This window comes from Gavia stellata, chromosome 2, assembly GCF_030936135.1.
Source record: "Gavia stellata isolate bGavSte3 chromosome 2, bGavSte3.hap2, whole genome shotgun sequence".
Lineage (NCBI taxonomy): Eukaryota > Metazoa > Chordata > Aves > Gaviiformes > Gaviidae > Gavia > Gavia stellata.
In genome coordinates, this window is record NC_082595.1 from 49,052,950 (window position 1) to 49,073,047 (window position 20,098).

Here is a 20,098-nt window from a genome sequence, read left to right on the forward strand (position 1 = left end):
TTTGCACCCAAGGAAACATCGTGAGGAGTGAAGAATTCAATCTTCTTATCTGACAATGGCACCACGACAGGGTGGAACAATATCTGTCACTCCACTTGGAAAGTCACTAACGTGATGTTTTTAATTCATGCAGCTTCAGTGCTTCTCAAGAAAACCCAAAGGTTATTTTCATAAAATGCACTTCTGAGGATTATGTGCCAAAACCGGCTTTAAGTTCTGCAGGACTGAAAACTGCCAGAAAGAGAATAGGCCATGAGTTGCCTCCAGTTTCCAGCTGCAAGCCTGGAGAAGAAGCAGGCGCTGGAAATGTAGGCTGCCTCCCACACCAGTCCTGCTGTCAGAGGAGTGAGGAACGCTGGTCCATGACATGGTAAACTGGCAGAGCACCATGGAGCTAAAATGCCCCGGCTGTACACATGCCTGTGAAACACCAGGCCAAAAAAATGTAGCGTTAAGTGTCCTGTCATCAAAGGAGCCCTTCTAGATTACATGACATATACCCGAACTTGGTCGGTACAAAAACCCAGGCTGCAGGTACAGCTTCTCGGTGGGTGCGACTGATGCAGTTGATTATGGTGGTGTTTGCAACAGAATTGTTAAGAGTGTCTTCTCAAACCCTAGAGACCCAAGTTATGTCCTGCATTTCTTATTGACAAGTGTAGTCAAAGACAGCACTGACTTCTAATCAGGAAGATTAAGATTCTGAAAGAAATACATATGACAGTGCTTTATAATGCCATTTAGATATGGAAACTGAACAGTTTGGAAAATCGTAAAAGGCAAAAAGAATGTATTGGCTGACACAATTGGACCACTGCTTTCAAAATTGTTCCTAAAGCAAATTTAGACCTTGGCTGATTTTTTTAGTATGGGTGGGTCTTTAATTTACACTTACTAAAGATTATTCAGGAACTACTTAGGAAAGCATAAGTGAGCTTAAAAAGAAGTAAAATCCATTGGAAATCTGCCCTGGGCAGATTTGGTTTCATTTTGAACAATCCATCTTTCTTCCAAACACAAGTCCCATTGATTATCACTATGGAGGAAATCTGCTTTTCTTTAAAAAGTAATTAAGAATAAATTGGTTTGCATTCACTTTTCTGTAGCCAAGTCTCCATGTCATAAAACAACCGCTACCATTTACACTATTGGGTGAACTTCTCAGGGAGATTAGTAGGGAGTTCTGAGGGCTTTGCTGGCCCAGAGGTTGACGCTCTCTGTTATTCCTGAGGATCTCACTGTGGATCAGGACAGAATCACGCAGAGAGAGCTAAAAGGGAGCAGCTGCAGCCACCACTGGCCAAGCTGTGACTGAACAGAGCAATTCACTCCTAATGGCTCCATGCTGCCGATAACGACCTATCAAGAGCAGCACAGCCTACTTGGAAAAAAAATAAAACATCTGTCAAGGAGTAAGTTTTCAAATAAAATTAAAGAAACAGTTCTTGGAGGCTTCAGACTACATCAAACACTAAATTTGTCCCTAACAACCAAAGTAAGTGGGGAAAATACTATTATATACATGCGATACTATTCTGTGCGGAGGAGGGAGACCAAGAGAAAAGCAGAAGGCTACAACTGTTTTAAACTGTAATTTATTACTGATTTTTTTAAAAACACACACGCACCCCAACCCACAAAAAATAAAAACTATAAACCTCCAACATGGTAGAGACGTTTCCTTAATGGTTTCACACATAGAAGGAGAATACTGTTTATCCAGTATCAGGAAACTGTCCAAAATCATGGTCAACATTTACACACATTAAGTATTTAGGATAGACGTCAAACTCATGCTTTAATTGCTAACAATTACTTCAAAAGAAGTTAAATGATAGACAGACATAACTCAGGTGAGTGGAAATTTCCTTTTGGTCTTTCTTTTATTTTTTCCTATTCTTACTTTTTAACATCACACCAAAGCAAGGACAGTTGCACAGGTCAAGAGATAAGAGAGTTGGCCAAGCAGCAAACCTCCAGATCCTGCAAACTTTATAAAAAATTATTTTGGCCAAAATCCTTAAAAAAACTTTGCAAGCTTGTAGGCAGAAGTGGGGCAAGCCACTTAAGGCCCATCCAGGCAAAGTAGCTGTGTAGTGCATTGGGTCCCACTGCGTGTTGGGTCCTGCTGGCTGGACCTACTCCTTTGGGACTCAGGCAGGACAAGAATGAAGGAGGGGGAAGGACCGTTCCCTTTCCCTCTGACTGCAGTGGGAAGGGACTTGGCTAAGCAGCAAGGGCTGTATTTGCTTGCCCTCTGCCTGGTTCGTTTATGCTTTCGGAGCTGCTGGGGGCTGGCAGCAGAGTAAGTGGGCAGGCTAAGGGCCAGGCCTGCCATGCATGTTGGATCTGGGGGTACAAAAGCACTGCTGGCTGCTCTTACTCTGGCAATGTAAGAATTGAAGGCAGCCTTGGGAAGAAGGCCTTAGAAGCTAAGATGCAGGTTTCTCTTGTGTGTCTGATCCCTGCCTTGTACTGCTACTGAGGTGAGATCCCCCAGGGACTCATCCCAGCCTTCCAATAAAATCTCTGGGGAGGTCAATTTGAGGACCAGAGAAAGCCCCACTCACAGCCCCTACATCCCTCTGAGCTCTCCCAGCCCATTTTTCCACATACCCAACTGCTTCTCCCAGAGCTTCCACCCATCTGCATGGCCTGGTAAGTCCCACCAGCCTTTCTCAACCTTCCTTGTCCTGAATTTCTTTTACTGGCACCAAAATACTGAGCTCTGCTGCCATCAAAGGTAAGGACAGAATCCACATTCCTGGAGCGGCCAAATCCAGTTTTGCCTTCTCCATAGAGAAACCATGAGCTGGCTCTAGATCAGACCATCAGAAACTAACCTGACTGAAGTGCAGCAGAACCTAAAGGCTGAGAGAAACTTATTTACCTACTTTGAATACCTAAATGTAAGCATTTGCATGTGAGCTACATGTCTCAGCTCTCATACAGTCAAAGCCATGAGAGTTGGTGGAGCCTAGAGAAGTGTTCAGTTGCCTAGATTTCCACTGTCTACAGCAGGAATTTGCATATGTAACTTCAATACCTTTAACCATCTTAACTTGGAGCTGAATCACTGACCCCTACTGACCAAGAACAAAATTCTCTAGAAGGACTACAACTCCAGGGCAAGCTGTACAGAAAGGAGATAACTATGTTAAATGCTGAGGGTAATTTAGAATAATGTGTAAAATTCTATCAATCAGATTCACCTTATTTTTTTGTGGAAGGGATGCAATGAAATAATTCCAAATGTTATCTGACACAAAACTAATTGGATTTAAAGGCTATTAGTTCAACAGTACCAAGAGAAAAAAAGACATCTAAATAGGTTTTCAGCAGAAACCTATTTTCTGGATATTACACAAGAACACTTTAGCTTTCACTATGCTTTCTCATTGTAAATTCATACTTTCCCAGTCTTAACTCAGGAAAACCGTAACATAGTAAACCACTTGCTTTTCGTAACAAGCTTTGTTTAAACTTGACTTATTAAACTAAATCCCTAGCAACCAACTACTAACAGTACACAACTATGCTTCATGAAGTCAAAACTCAGAAACCAGTCATGACCACAATAATTATGTAATAATTGTAGTCAAATTCATTGAGCTACATAGTATGGTGCCCATATCTGAATATTCACTAACTTATAGCTTACCACAGTTCATTAACTACTGTCTCATACATTCTTGAGTAGCAGTATGTGAGATGCTTTCAGGCTGTACAAGCCCATTGCAAGAGAGGAAAACATCCTTTGTCAGCTTGCCTAAATACATAAATCTTTGCTATTTGAAATGAGTGAATACTAATTTAAAGGCTCCTGTTGTCTTTCCAAATTCAGTCCCACAATGTAAATGTAAAAATCACCACTCTTACGAAGTATCTAATACTCCTACTTCATTGCACCTGCACAGCAGCTACATGCAACAAGAGAAAATGAGGATTTTCAACAATAAGGGAGTAAAAAAAGGATGTGCTAAATGTGCGTGTGGGAAAAGTGCAATCTGAGGCAATATGACAGTTTACAGCTAACTGAGGAATGCTATGATCGCCTAGATGATGTTCAGTGCATTTTCATATACAGATGAAGTTCTGCTTGCTTAATGGAATTAGTGCTAGAATGAACAGCTTTCGCTGCTGGAGATACAGTTTTGCTTTAATTTCTTGGCTTTAGGTTTAGTAGACTAATGGAAAAGCAACATTTTTGGTCTCAGCAAAGAGTCACAAAGAAAGTTAAATCACACTTTGGCTGGGTTGGAAATACTGAGGGAATAGTCCATCCCACAGTATTTTTGTTCAGCTTCCACTAGATTTTAGGCAAAGAACTTTAATGGGCTATGATAAAATTAAATAAACCTACTGTCTTCAGGTCAGGAGTAAAATTACTTTAAGACACTTCTCTACGAGCACACAAATTAACATCTATGGCTATGACTATTCTACATACATAAGGTAGACTGCTAAGGCAGACCACTTATTTTGGTCCAAATCCAGTCAAGGATCACAAAAACAAGCCTTGTATGATTCACAGCCTTCATGGCCTCAGAATAATACTGAGATAAGACTTCTTTGCAGGTTTTTGTGCAAGCACACATTTCAACTAGTGTGGGCCAAACCCAGAAACTGTTGGGGAAATAAGTAAAGCGCTAGAAAAAACCAAAAAGCAAACAAAACTTTCTTCCAGGTCTCAGAAGACACTGTTCTCAGTGTGTGGCTTATCTGTCTTTCGGGGTCCCCCCCTGCAATTTCTAAGAAGTGAGTCTAAAACAAGAAACACGAGAACAGCATATATTTGAACCATGGGCGCACCTGCAAGAGGACACTGCATTTCAATACAAATTTTGCAAAGGCACCTCTTGTGGCAGCAAACGATTACATTCCTCCGCTTTTCTAGATTTTTCTGAAACTCTATGACAGAAATGGCAGTTTTTAAAAAGTGCTGACATGTTATCTCCAGTTAATTACAATCACTAGCATCTCTGCTATTTGTAATTCTGAATAGATAAATTTCTATGGATCTAGTAAGCGAATGAACAAAAGTACTTTAACTCATGAGTATTTTTATTATGTATTTCATTCTTTATACTGTCACATCAGGGTGAGAGGAAATAAGACAAAACTGTAAGGAAGGAAAGCTTGAGTTGTTACGTGACTGTTTTCTGTGATTCTCACCTTTATACTCATAAGAATTGTATGGAGAGGATGATATTCTCATCACTGCTGCAAAGAGAGATGGGGGCACACTGTGCTCTTCTGGAGAGACTTTTTTACTCCTCCTGCTCTTGTTTTCAATTTGAAGCAGATTCTACACTTAGTAGATACCTATGACCACTCATCATTATTTTCTGAACTTCGTGGCTCAGTGGCAAAATCTTGCATTAGAAGAAGGAATTTTTTCTCTCATCAGAATGTTTTTCCACCTGTGGCCTCCTGCATTTCCTTCATTCACCTGCCTGTCTTTTCAAGAAAGATGTATAAATTTAAAAATATACAGGACTGGACACTCCTTCCTTCTGCAGTCTGTTTAGTGCTGCCAGCCACTTTTGTGCACGAACTCCACACCCCAGCATCAGCAGCACGGTGGAGCCCTTGGGGCACCGCATTAGAGAGCAGAGGGCTTCTCCCACCCAAAACGTTGTGTAAATGTCAGTTTACTGTGCAGCTGATAACGTTTTCAACAGCTTAGGAATGATTAAAATCTCCAAGAACCTGGAATGTATCTCTGCTTAAGCAGAAGGAAAAAGGTGGGTAAATAAAGCAAATTCAGGCTTACCATTTAGCAACAGCTTTTCTCACTTCATGATTTCAATTTTTGTAATCTTCCTGTCAAAAGTTGTTTATTTCATACAATAGCACTGCTGAATAAAGCCCTGCTAATCTGCCCTTACCGTCTCCTCCTGTGCTTCAAATGTAACAAAAGGTAATTTTCTTTCCTTATTTTTGTGTAATTGATTAACGTGAAGGACATGTACTTTTCATTTAAAGCCTTCTTTATACAAGCCTGAAATACCATGTCTTAGATATAAACATTAGATATTTAGTAGATATAAACAAAAGTCCTGTCAAACCTGACACTCGAAACAAAAAATTCTCCTTTCTCTGACACCTCTCTGTTCTCCAACCTACAGTATTATTTGCTGTATTGAGCTTCTGACCATAAGAGACTGTTCTCGTTGGTAAATACAGTGTAAGTTTCCAACTCTACTGGCATCCAGCACATCTGCTTGCCTAAAAGCTTTCCTTTTGCCGTATTTCATTAAACACAGGATCATGCAGTGAGGTGAAACAGATTTGGGAATATCATATTCATGCTTTCAGGCTGGGTACGTCACCCAGAGCATGATGAGATGCTACAACTGCGCTTTCAGAATTTCAGGACAGAAATAAGAGTTGATTGGATAGGGCTGGCTCTCTCATGCACCCAGCCACTCTTCAGCACTGCTCCAAAACTGGCTTTCTCCAGCTTTTCCTTCATAAGAGTTGCTGCTACCCACGTCCAGTCATGGTAAGTTTTTGGACACTTAGGAAACAATCAAAATCAGTTTGCTTGGACTGACATTCTGAAAATTCAAAGCCATGACAAGGATTCACTGCTTAGAGTGATCCAATGGTTAGAAAGGACAGAAGTATAGAATGCAGCCTAATGCTTTTCTGTGCAGCCCTGGTTTGATCCCGTTCTACCCTAAAAACATCTTCAGGTCCAAACCCAGTACAGCCCCAGATCTGCAGGGCAGACGTGCCTGACATGCGTATGAACTCACCAGCCAAAGAGCAGAAGAAATCTGAATTTTGACCAAGCAAGTGTATTTCTCTAATTAAAAAAAACAAATTTTTTTTTTTGATCCTGCCCCAGTCCCTATAGGGTAAGTCAGATTTACAACATGGTGTTATAACTAAGAATTTGGACCCTGAGCTATTAAATTTCGTAACTTTTTCATTTGCACATCTGTGCATAAGTAAGTATCACTCACTGCTGCTCCCAACAACTTACTGTTGTGTTCGGTGACAAAATACATAACCTTGAAAAGCCTTACCAACCCTGCATTTCAAAGGCATTTCATAATTGTTTACCTCTTGGCCTGAACAGTAGTACTGTATGTACAAGGCCCCCTTGAACTTGTGTAACTCAAAACTGCTTAGAAACTTTTCCTCAAATGAGTGCAATTTCTTCAGGAAAAAAAAAGCAAACAATAATTAAAACATATACAAACAAAAGCTTTTTGTTAGGGCTTTTTGTTAAAAATAAAAAATTCCTTTTTCTTTTACCCCAGAAAAGCAGTTTTCATTACTACTTATTTCAAAGGAATGCCTGCAATTTTGCGGTATTATGCAAACCCCAATTAGCAGTCCACAAGGTGTTTTGAAAAACAGTGCCTAATGTGTTACAGACATATTTAGTGGCCAACTTCCAACAGCCTGAAAAAACGCCTTTTTTGAAAGAAAGTTTGGGAATTAAGTCACTTCAATTTTACTGGGAAATGCTGATAGAAATAATTCTTCCAACAGTTAATAAATTTTTTTTTTATTAGTTGTTGGTTTATGTTCTCTTACAGGAACAGAGCAGGATATTTGTGGCAGTTGAGCAATTTGGTTTCCTTCAGTCTTTCCTTAAAATCCAGTTCTACAACTACTTACTGCTGAGCAAGTGGTAGTCGTTACTTGCAAACAGTTCCAAACACATTCATTGACTGCATTTGTTTATTTTCAGTTTTCTGGAACCTAATAACTGCGGGGTTTTTTTTTCCACCTGTACAGTGCCTAGCATAATAGGGCACGGGTATCTAAGTTGCAAAATAGGGCAGCCTCCTAGATTGGGTTTTACAGCTGTATGAACCGTAAAGGATGGGGAGCCCTGTTTATTTTGGGAGTTATCCTGAGCTATCAAGACTATCACTGAGCAGAACTTACCTGCACTTCAGAAACAAGACCCCACAGATGTAAAATACCCAAAGCAGCACTGACATACATAAGTGACAGTGAAGTTACCGCTCATTCGCAGTGCTGAGGTTTTACTCCTCCCTTCCTCATCAAAACTGTGGAAAAGTTTTATGGACACAAAAGTCAGAAGGAAGCTAAAGGACATTATACGCGTGTGCATTTCAAATGCTCGTGACTATATTATGCCGTGTATTTTATATTCCTTAATTTCTCTTCCCTGCAGAGGAAAAATCCCTCATCCTGTTGTTAGTAATCCTTTACAAGTGATCACACCCCAGCCAACTCCAATAAGCACGTTTTATTGCTCAATTGGTTCTTTATTTCTCCCATGCCTAGGAACAGAAGCTAGATCTTCAAAAGTTTAAAATCTTTCTTTTGGCTCAGGTTCCACACACACTGTTTCTGAAACTGCCATCCTTTCTCACTGACACATAAAAGTTCCTGGTCTTTCCTTTTTCCAGTTTCTAATCATGCCTCAGCTCCTCATGAAACTCCAAGAGGCTCTAACAGCCTCAGCTCCTCTCTCCCATTCGTTTGCTAGCACGAAGTGGAGCAGAGTGGGCCTTACTGGAAAGAAGGGAGAAAGCTTTAGTAAAGTCACACTTGAAAGATTTTAATTGTCATCAGGATAAACATGAAGGGAAGAAGTATCTTAAACTTGGATCATTTTTTCGGAACTCATAGAATAATGTACATCATAAATTATAGACCAGCAGTCCAGAGATATTGTAAGTAAATATTTGATGGGTTGAGTTAGACGTAGTTATGAACTTGTGGGCATGAGTACCATTTAATTCCTTCAATAGCATGTCAAAACTGATTTTTGTGCTGGTTTACCTGAGAAGTCAGCTTTGCTGGCCAACTGCCATTTTACTCTTGCTTGCTTTAAAATTTGCAAAAGGAAAATACATATTTTAAAAACTGAAGGCTATAAATCAGTAAATTAAATGTTTCTGAGAAAGGATCAGAGCTTCAGCTGAATGTTTCTTACAGTGTTGGCTTTACTTTATGATTTACTGGGCCTCAAGTGGCCAAAAGAGGGTCAGATGGTGAAAAACTTTCCCTTCTGGTTCACTTGCCAGCCTGGGAAATTGGGAAGGGTTGAGTCAGTTACAAAATACGGGGCCCAATCTGTTCTGTTACAACAACCGTACTGGTAGCTGGTCTTGCTAATAACAGGCCGCTGCTTTCAACAATGTGAAGTCTTCTAGGCAGTCACCAACCTTCAAGTATAAAGAAGATTAAGTGATGGTACTCAAAGTGTATATTGGTTTATGAAGTAACTGCCATGCTGCTGAAGGTACCATCCCTCTAGCTCTGTTACGTTAGAGGAGCATGCCAACATCCCTAGCCTCCCTCAATGCCGAATAAGCTATTTAACCTGATTAATGAACTTGTAGGGCAGTAACTTGAACCTACCGCCGAGGTTTCCGAAGTTATCATCCATCTGTACCCACATTCTGCAGTCTGGTTTTAGAGGTGAACTGTATAGGACACTAAGAGACAAACTCTGTTTTCACCTCACTAGCAGGCATAATAATCCCTGTACCGGAGATCAGCACTGATGGCAAAGTAAATCCAGAATGAGAAGAGGGTTTGGCCCTCATCTTACCTGTTAGCTAACACGAAGGCACTCTGAGCCCATCCAGTTTCAAGGCTAAAAACTCAAAGACAAGATTATAAGCTTTTTCTTGTTGAATTAGAGCAGTAAGAAAAGCTGCCACTCTCAGCCTAAATAAAGTGCATTTAGGGCTTGGGCTCTGTTTCAAGTTCTTATTAGCTCCTGGAAAGGTGCCACAGCAGCTCAAAAATCTCTCCTTCCTGAAGTTGCTTAACTCTGCTGTACAAAGAGGTCTGCATCTGTATGGAAAGAAGACCGCTCCTTTTAATTCCACATTTGTGGCCCTGCTTAGCTCTGTACAACTATATTCCCGACGTCCTGAGCAGCCCAAGCCAGAGACGCAGGTCTGCTTTCAATCTCCATGTCTTCCTGCAGCCCAGGAAACACAACCCCCTGCCACACAGCAAGAAGGCACCACCAGACCACCGCTGATCCCATGCACAGCTCACCTGTGACATGTCAACACCGTCAGCCCTGAGCAACTTCTGAGTGCCTCATGCATAATTCATGTTTCTTTAAAGTGGTTTCTGTGTGTATTTTGATGGCTGACACTCCAAGCTCATTTCTGATCTGTTGCACACTGGAATCTAAGAGCTCTAAATGCTAGCTGACTTCCCCCAGAAGGCATTAAGTTACACACAGAGTCTTTGTTCTCCACCCCCCCAAAAAAAAACCCTAGCACCTTTCCTGTAAACCAGTTCATGCCTTCAGTAGCTAAAAAGGAAATAGAAGAAAGTCAGCTCCCTCCCCCACCCCGCATCTTATATACAGAAAAGCTGTCACAGTGGTCACCCATCCTCCTCCCGCCTCTCCTAGGTATCTTTTCAAGCAGTGGAGACTGCTCTTTGAAAGCCATCTCTTGTGGTAACTGTTTGCAGGTTGCATTTTCAGAGCCTGTCACTTGTGATTTAGGATAATCACAATCTGTGGCTCCACCAGCTTGACTTCTTGCCTCTCGCAGCTGGTCAGGCTTTCAGGTGTGCCTTTCCACTCAAAGCACGCAGGAAGATACACCACTCGAGGCGTGACAACAGGAGCTGGCAGGCAGCTCTTCCCCGTGTCCCCCCCCCCAATTTCCCCCATGTTTCTTAATTTGTGGAAACATCCTGTAAACAGAGGCAGCAAAATTAAATATTTGCCCAGCTCTTCCCTGGTTCCACTGTAACTTCTGTTTGCAGATTTTACATTTGATAACAGGGGCAGAGAAGTAACAGAGAAAACAGTTTTAATTCTTCCACCTCCCTTTCCCCCCCAAAAAACAAGTACTCCTGTCCCCAAAGGACAGAATGCCACCTTGTTTGTGCATTGCTGCCTCCTGTTCACTGGCTACCTTCTGCCAGCCCCTGTTTCTAGAAGTTTGTCCGCGGACATCTATTCACCCATATCAAGCCTTAAAGAAAGCATTTTCTTATTTCACCCTCAAGGATGACAGCCTGCAGTGGAGGTGATATACACCCTTGCTTTCAAAGAAGTTTTTGATTTATACAGCACTCCAGTAAAATGGGCTACTTAGATTTGTGATGTCCTATAGCACTACGTAAGTAATGTCTCAGAAGCCATTCTTTCCTCATTTTAGTGTGGCTTATCTTTGCTTTCTCCTTATCCGGTCTGGTTAAATTGCTGGTTTCCCCCCTTTAAAAGATTTTAAAACAGTCATCCAACTGTTCTGATTTCCCATGGATTAGTTGCGCTCCCCCCCAACCATCTGTCTGGCATTCATATTTTTAGATGCTTTGCTTTTTACTATCATGCTGCTTCATATTATTTGATCTCTGCTCCTTCTACTTCTGCCTCTGTGTGTGGCTCAGACGGTCCTGTGTTATTTTATCAGACTCCAACTGCAAGAGCAACGTGGGACAGATACAAAGTTTTGCTGTTGTATTTCCTACTTGGGCTTGCTCACAAGAGGCTGAGGCCCTTCTCTTGATAAAAAGATGTTTCTGGGAACAGGAACAGAACCTTTGAGCAACAGTATTACAGCCAAACAAGCTTCTACTGGCAGCACCTTACCAGTTCACCTGGGAAAGCTGCTGACTCCTACAAGCCATATGGTTTTGGTGGTTGCAATGTTCGAGATCCAGAATGTAATGAGGTTTTCATAGAAAATTAAGTTTCGGTACCTACTGTCTCTTTCTGGACAAAGGTAAAAGAGAAGCTTCCCCAGGGCAAAGAATATATACCTCCTGGCCGAGACACATCATTTAAATAGTTGCTGGTCAGTAGCATGCGTGCCTTTGCATGGTGACAGTCGTCCCAGTAGCTTCATCTACCCTAACTAAAAGAAGGTGTAGGGTGATATCTGGGGAAAAATAGGAGTTCTATTGACTTGAGCTGGGGACTAGATATTTATGAGGCATTTCACAAGCCATTCACACAGTGACAGTGAAAGCTGTATTTGTAGGGGACATTAAATGTCTGCAGACTCCCACAGGACACAGTCTTCTCTACCACGTGCTGTCCTTTGGTAAAGGGAAGGAGCAGTAAATAAAATTCTGCCTGTAACAAGGAGGAAGGGGAGTGGGGGACAGGGGATGTCAATCTTCTGTTGAAAGAAGCATCAGTGAAAATCTGTGGTGCAGAGAGGTGGAGGCTGCAGGAGGGGCAGGTGTAAAAGGCTATCTAAAATAGAGAAGAGGCAAATAAGACTGCAGGTGTGGGAGTCAGTTAAGTTGAAGACAAAGGTGTGCATTGCAACAGAAGAGAATTAATTTGTAGTGAGGTAGTCAGCCTGGTCATAGTAATTTGGAAAGATGCTCAAAGGCATGGCGGCTGAGGAGTATGCCAGGACAGACTTTGCAGTAGGAAACGAGAACAAATGACTGCTAAGAGAAAAGGAGGACTTGACAGTGACGGTGAAAAAGAAATCCTGTATCAAACTGGTGCTCTGCCTTCCTAACATGGAGGAGAACCGGACCAGGAGACTGGATCTTCCAGCTGTCTTACATTTTCTCACCCTCATCTCTTCATCTGATCTAGAGCCAGCATGAAACTGGAAGTCACTAAGTCTAAATGGGAGAACAGGGGGTGGGAAAAAAGCAGATGACCAGAAAAACACAGATTCTCAGTTGTGATCTAAGCTTCAGTAGCTCTGCCTCTACTTTGTAGTGTTGCTCTTAACTCACGCTGTTAACAAGGTCACATGCAAAACATTTTTCTGTCTGTATGACAAGACAGCTAAGTATAGAGTGCTCTCTCCTTCTAGTCATTTGATCCTATTCAAAACATATAATCTCCCAGGTCTCCAGTCTGTGCAAAGCCAGACATCAGCACATTTTTGGCTACGGGGCACCTACAAAAAGATTAGTGACAGTCTTGTGAGGCTTGTGTTGCAGATTCTGTCAAAGGGCCAACATTTAAATAAAGTACCTTGCATTTTCATTATGAGAATTCCAGTCCATTATTAGCAAAGCTAGTTTAACTTTTAGTCTGTTTTGCCAGCTACTAAGTACATATTTAATGATGTGCATTGCTGGCAATGGGGGGAGGGAAGATCTGTTCTATTGCTGTTCCACTGGGAAATTAAATGAGCTTGCAGAGTCTGTCTAGCTAGAGGTTATAACTTTATTCAGAATTCCATCTCTTCAATGTAATTCTAATTTAATAGCTATGCACCTTCAGTAGATGATCACATTTTACAGATCCCATCTTACATCTTAGAAAACCAGAACATTGGATTCTGTAGGTAACTTAAGCATTTATTTGACATTAATCAGGTAGCTTCTTAGACACTTGAAGTCAGACTTGTATCTTAATGAACCAGAACTTCAGACCTAATTATCAGTGAAGACCTGAGCAACCAGGTCCTACCAAGGACCTGTGAAATCTCGTCAAAGATCATACATTTCTCAGGAGTATGCCAAGTGGGTAAGCCCTGCAGACCACCCAGTGAACACACCCCATTCTAGTTAAGACAGGAAAATCCCTTCCTCCTGATTCTCTTATTTTTTCCCCAGGCAAAACAGGGTCTTTAAGCACACTTCTGTCTTAAGCTACTTAATATTATTTGCCACACTTCACCTTGCATGCAGTATGTTATCTGCACTAGCCAGTGAAGTCCTTCTATCCCTTTCACTTTTACCGTGGGTAAGTTAACTAGCATTGAGGAAGAAACAGAAGATAGCATACCGAAACCTTCTGATTACTCATGAAGCTGAGCTAGTGTAGTCCTGTAACAGCTTCTCTATCCTGATGCCTGCAGCATGTCTTCAACATGAGCCCCCACACTGCCATAACTTGAGTTACCCTTGCTATTTTCTGTCACTTTGGCTGAGATGCACGAAGCTAGGAAAAGCTGGTAATTCACAACTTACAAGATGCTCCTTAAAAAAAAAAGTCTCCAAGAGTCAATGCACAACCACATCACTGCATCAAGCCTAGCTTATCTGTGTCACCATGCCCTTGATCCACACCTGCAATTATGGTTTCCAATAAGAGAGCAGGATTACTTGACAGAAAAAAGATGGGGAAAAAGCTATGCCCGTGCTGATACACAGCTGCGATCGTTGCCTTATTCATGACTGACAAGGAGGGAACTTGGGATGAAACTTAAGTGAGACATGCTAGCGCACTGAACAGCACTAAAGAAACTCCTCTTCTCTCCTTCCAACTCCTATACTTTGCTAGTCTCCTGTACTGCCCACTGTTCCTTGCTGCTATGCTTTCTCCAGAGCTTTCAGCTTGCTGACTCTAAGCAGGATGTTCAAACTGACCTCGCTTGGAAGCGTGTACTGACACTGTCTCACCTAAAAGCCTTGCTCCTCTGCCATTTTAGGGCTGTAGCTCTCAGCTGTGCAGTAAATTCTTCTCTGCTTAGTCTCTTTTCCAGTGGTCATGGAAAGCAACACACCTCTTTTACACACACTGAACTGGAGTTCAAGAAAGGCCCTGAGCTATTGCCAGTACTAATTTATTCAGTTAGCTTTAGTTCCCAAATGAGAGCATGAAATGTATGCTCCCTAGTGCTTCCAGGAAGAAGAGAAAGCAAGTATAATAGCTGTGCAGCATGTATAAAGTTCAGAATCTCTCACACGCGGTTTTCTGTTTCTTGCTGTTAATGTGCTTGAACATCATCTGAATTGTTAAAATAATCTGCAAGCAAGGCGTATAGAATTCTTCCCTTCCCGCCCCTTTCTTTTAATGAGACAAACCTGCATGCACAACCCAAGCTGGATCAAATCACTCTTTTCGGCATTTCATAGGAGCCCAGTCTCTCTCACCCCTTTATTCTCCCAGTTCCATTTGGAATTAGAAATGCAATTGCCGAATTACTGTGAAAGCAGCTGTTCCTGCAGTATAGCCACTCAGGCTGGAAGCAGGAAATAAGAAATCTTCCATGAAAGCCTATAATTACGAGATTTCCAGCTTAAGTTTTGCACACATGAACTGTTTGGAAGATGTTTGGATAAGCAGAGTTTGGAACGCACAGCTATTTGGATAAGCACCTGGGTGCTTCGCTGAACCAGGTCTCCTGATAATCAAGACACGTGCATAGATAACCCCCCAAGGACTAGCTGCTGCTAACCTTAACTAACGGCAAGCTTGTTCAGAGAAGCACTTCTTATTAGACAAGGAAGAACTTAGCCAACAGCTATTAAAAATAGACTGTGTACCTAAGGTGTTTTCTGCACCTGTCAAAGTTTTGATGGCTTAAGAAATGTTCTGTGCCTGCATTTTCCAATTATTCTGTATGATTTTTAATTGAATATTCACCTGGCACATCTGTGCAGCACACTAGTTTTTGACTCTTTTGGAACATAGCTCCACCAAGCCTAAAACGAATTCCTTCTACTTAGATGAACCTACTTTACAATTTAACTTTCAAGAGCAGTGTTCAAACACTACCGTGTAGTACTTAGTTTAGAGTTATTCTGGCAGATCTGTAATTCCAGCAGCTGAAAACAAAACATTCAATCTCAAGGCGGTGCTTAAGCAATGGGGAATGAAGCAATGCCTGCCACAGCACAGTGCGTTCCTAAAACCCTCCAGGATACTGCATCCTTTCTAACTGCACCTGCACAGAGCATCTGTTAAGTAGGCCTTAGAGTTAATTCTTTGCCCTTATCTTAGGTCAGGGATAGCCAGAGAACACTGAGATAACAATATTTGAAGGGCATTACCTCCACGCAAGCCGGAGCTGGCTACAGAGGAAAAGATTTCATACTCTCCGAAGTGAAGCAGAGCTTTACACACTTCCCTTTCAGAAGGGATCAGAGCTGGGGAAGTTTAAAGCAATTTCTCCAGATGGTATCCTGTGTATAAAGAGATACTTAAGAGCACACCTTCCACAGGATTTCACCTAGAAGTACCACTGAACATCCTGGTTTAGGACAAAGTCCATTCATGTCCATGGTAAGACCCTCCCTGGCTTCAGTGCAATCTGAACCAGGCCCTCGGCTCCCCAAACTGGGGAGCGCTCCCACAGCGCAGCACTCACGAGGATCGCCAGCAACCTCTGCTAACTGATTTAAAAAGTTTCATTTTCTGAGACAACTTTGGAGGATACCTGAGTTTCAGGATTTTCTGTTCAAAGAGCAATGGAAGGGTTTTGCCCCTTTACTGCTACTGTAATAAGGGGCAGATCTGACATCAATACTCTTGACGATGAGCCTGCTAAACCCTTGTTGTGTTTGACCTTCCTCTTTGTACACACCTTAGACAACACTATGTTCAGCTTTGCAGCATCTGGAACTTCCACAGGACGATGCCTCTTCCTAGCAGGTGACAGGTTAAGACAAGGAACTTTTATGATCTTACGGTGATTTGAGGAGGGGAGAAGGAAAACCATAGTTGGCTGTTCACGGAAGAGCTGAAAGAATGCTTTATCCAGGAGGTTAATAAGAAGGATTTATTCCTTCTCTCATACAGAGTTTGTTTGTAGCCGTAACAGTGACAGAAGAAATTTTATGTCGCAAGCTGAGGAAAAAATGAAGAGCTGAGACATTTTTGCCTTGCGTTTGCAAATCTACACCAAGAACCAGTCAAGTACTTATAAGTCACTGTAATCTATCCCACAATTAAGCAGGCTAAAATGCTCTTTTTGAACAAGGTTAGGATGACTTACAAAAAGTTTTTAACAAATGTCAAAGCGTGTTCCAAGCTGGAAGCCTCAAGAGGGTTTCTTTTAAGTATTTGCACTTTTCAGTCCAGACCAAGGGAAGACAGGAGGACTAGCATGTGTTATAGCATCACGGCCAGAACCCTGCGCATTGCTGTGAAGAAACAGCCTGAGGTCAACTGAGTTTTTTCAGTCAACCTAAAGAAGCTGACACTGGGGAGTTCCTACAGTATGACTCTGATTCACACAAGTTTGCCCATTCAAAAAGATGCCCTCTGGAAACGTGGCAGCAGTTAAGCAGCATGCGAGCAATCATAAGTAACATGGTTTAGCATATTCTGAATGCAGAGCTCTGGGGAGGGGGTCAGAATAGATCATAGTGGAGAAAATGGTGACACGGGCACCCTTTTCTTTGCATTGCCTGGAAAGCCAAACCCACACTTCATAAAGCAGGACTACAGAAAGCTGTCTGGGATGCATGCCTCCAAACAAACAGTTTTAAGTATGATAGACCATAAGCTCTAAGTTTGTTATGAAGGAGCACTGAAATAGCAAACACATTGCACAGAGTGATCTACTCCTACTCTAGAAGCATTGGAAGTTAGATGCAGTATGAAGCCTCCCACAGTGCATTTTAAACGTTTTTCCCACAACATTTAAGCAGTACAGAAAATTACCACCACTACGCAGGCATGGCTAATATCACTACTGCTTTCTATTGGTAGCCGTTTATCAGTTTAATACTTCACAGAGTATAAAGCACTTAAGAGTCAATTTACCAAAGATAAAAGAAAACTATCAGCTTTAACCTCAATGAAACAAACAAGCATACCAAAAAAAAATCAAAAAAGCCTGTTTGTATTATAGTGCAGTAGCTTTTCCTTTAGAAACACTATTTTTATATATAAAGCCACATCTTTCGCTCCTGATATTTAGAAGAGCTTCACTGAAAGCAACAGATCTCACCACCTTTTTACAACTCACCAGAATTTGCTCTATTTGTGTTTATAGTTTTTAGTAGACTGCTGATTTGCCTCTGAGTCGACATATCAATAAAACCTCTGTCCCTTTCCTAGCACACCAGCAGCATTAATTTCTGCATGCTGGCCAACACCCAACCTGGGCAATTACGTTGTATCTGCTAACTTTATCCTGAAGTCTTAACTTCATATTGTCGTCTTTTTCTTTCTGTTGTGGTTGTACGTAGTTGAACAGCTGCTGGAAGACCTTCTCCAAGTATTTCTGCAAACAAATTTTGTTTTTCCAACAATCACAATAAAGCAAACAAAAAATGTGCCAGCAAGGCGGAACTGAAAGACCATTCAGAAATTGTTGAGATTATCAAATAATTTATTCTCTAATATTTATCCCTGGTCTACCTCTTATTTCCAAATATGCCAAAACCCTAACAAATCCATAACAGAAAATTTACATAAGAATGAAGTAGGAGAGAGTGGTTAAACACTTAAAGGTAGAGTTGAGTGAAGATTTTCACCCCCAAAATAAACAGAGGGTTTGGTTGACAAACACATGAGCTCATTTTGACATGTTCAAAACCAAATACTTTTAATATCAGTTCAACTTCTCATTCTACACTACATTTAAAAATACTTCTACAGAGTTAAGTGCTAAAAAGGGACCAGAATTTGAACAGTGACCGTGATTTAATGTCTCAAAATGATTTTTTTTGATCTTTGAAGCCAATTCTCTAATTAGTAAAGTATTTAAGAAAAAAATAACTCCAAATCGCATGTATTACTAACCCGTGTTCGGCCAGTAAACTGGAAAGTTATGTTTGAATAGCACTACCTACAGATGTGGTCTGAATTCTAAGTCTTTTATCACTTGGTCTACATACATACACTATAGAAGTGGTACTGCATACAATCTAATTTCACTGATCTTAATGAGACCATCACACACAGTTCCACTGGTTTAACGAGCTCTTCACAAGAATATAGAAGAGCGTATTTCCTGTTCTCAGGGGCTGGAGTTTCAACACAACGGTCAGAGAGCAATCAAGGTTGCCACAGGTAGCCTTGGTTCTATCAAATTCACATTCTTTGTCCCTTGTAAGTCTAATGGATTTAACAAGTCTCAACATAAACAAAGAGAAGAGAAGAGAAGAGAAGAGAAGAGAAGAGAAGAGAAAGAGAAGAGAAAGAGAAGAGAAAGAGAAGAGAAAGAGAAGAGAAAGAGAAGAGAAAGAGAAGAGAAAGAGAAGAGAAAGAGAAGAGAAAGAGAAGAGAAAAGAGAAAACCTAACTTCAGAAAGTTATAGCAAGCTGCCCTTCTGCCTGCTGTGCATCTCTCAATAGGATACAAACGAAGATGTTTTCAATCTAAGGAGTAACACAAGAGACTGGTGAGATGCTAAGACGCCATTTGATAGCTCCTGTGTTTTATTTATTGCTGAGATCTACATCTGTGGCACCTACATGCTCAACACCAACTACAGAAAATGATGAGCTTTCTACACTGTTAGCCAAACACCCATTTTGCTCTCAGTAATTCACAGATTCAGATTTTAAGCATTTTATGATTATTAATTATCGCAGTGGGACTACAAAAGTATGCATGTGTTTCAAAAAGTCACAACTAAATATGATTCAGCAAGCACACACCAAAACAGGTTGCCCAGAGAAGCTGTGGATGCCCCATCATTGGAAGTGTTCAAGGTCAGGCTGGATGGGGCTTTGAGCAACCTGATCTAGTGAAAGACGCCCCTACCTACGGCAGGGAGTTCGGACTAGATGATCTTTAAAGGTCCCTTCTGACCCAAATCATTCTGTGATTCTCTAAGTAATGATGGGAACAGGAAGCATGAACTTTATTTTAGCATGCGCAGCAAAGCTACTGCACAGCATGATAAAAGTTGTTCATCACAAAAGAAAAATGAAGTAGAAGGCATGGTTCCTTGGATATCATGGAAGAACTGAGTCTTTGGGAAGTCTTGTGAATAACTTTAGGGAAGACCTTCAAGCAACCACTGAAGAAGCACATGGATGATTTAACTCTGACCTCTCTAACAGGTGTATCACAAGATTGCTTAGCACACAGCTGTAAGGTTTGAAAGAGCAGGGTTAGTTTGGACGATGGCAAGAAGTTTGAATAAATTGATGAGTTGGAAAGGAGACAGCTGATTGAAGAGGAGAAGTAAACGGACACACCAATAATTGGGGGAAATTTTCCCAGCAGCAAACTGTAATAGGAGTGATGTGTGGTACTGCTTATTTTTCCTCCTCATGGCAAAAGGACTCACCAGTTAACGAGTGTGATGCATGCATGAATCAGAAGCTACATTTCTGAGAAAACATCTACAGACAGAAAGAGATAGGTGGAAAAAACCATTCAGAGTTATTTCAAAAAACCCACAGAGATCAGTGTCTCAAAGGCCCTCGATAATTCTAAGTACCACTGCACCTTCTCTGAAAGTCTTGCGTGTCTGCACATGTACAAGACTTAAACAGTACAGAAAGTCTC

At 41.3% G+C, this 20,098-nt stretch overlaps 1 protein-coding gene across 2 annotated transcripts in view; it reads right to left on the minus strand.

Moving 5' to 3' along the window:
- Positions 1-20,098, minus strand: part of PDE7B (phosphodiesterase 7B) — an 82,657-nt gene that overhangs the window by 58,481 nt on the left and 4,078 nt on the right. Inside the window, exon 2 of one of the 2 annotated variants that reach the window (XM_059833979.1) lies at positions 11,581-11,589. The exons of the other annotated variant lie outside the window; for it this stretch is intronic. Coding sequence (XP_059689962.1) covers positions 11,581-11,589 — 9 coding nt within the window. The remainder of the gene's footprint in view (positions 1-11,580; positions 11,590-20,098) is intronic. 2 annotated transcript variants of the gene reach the window in all.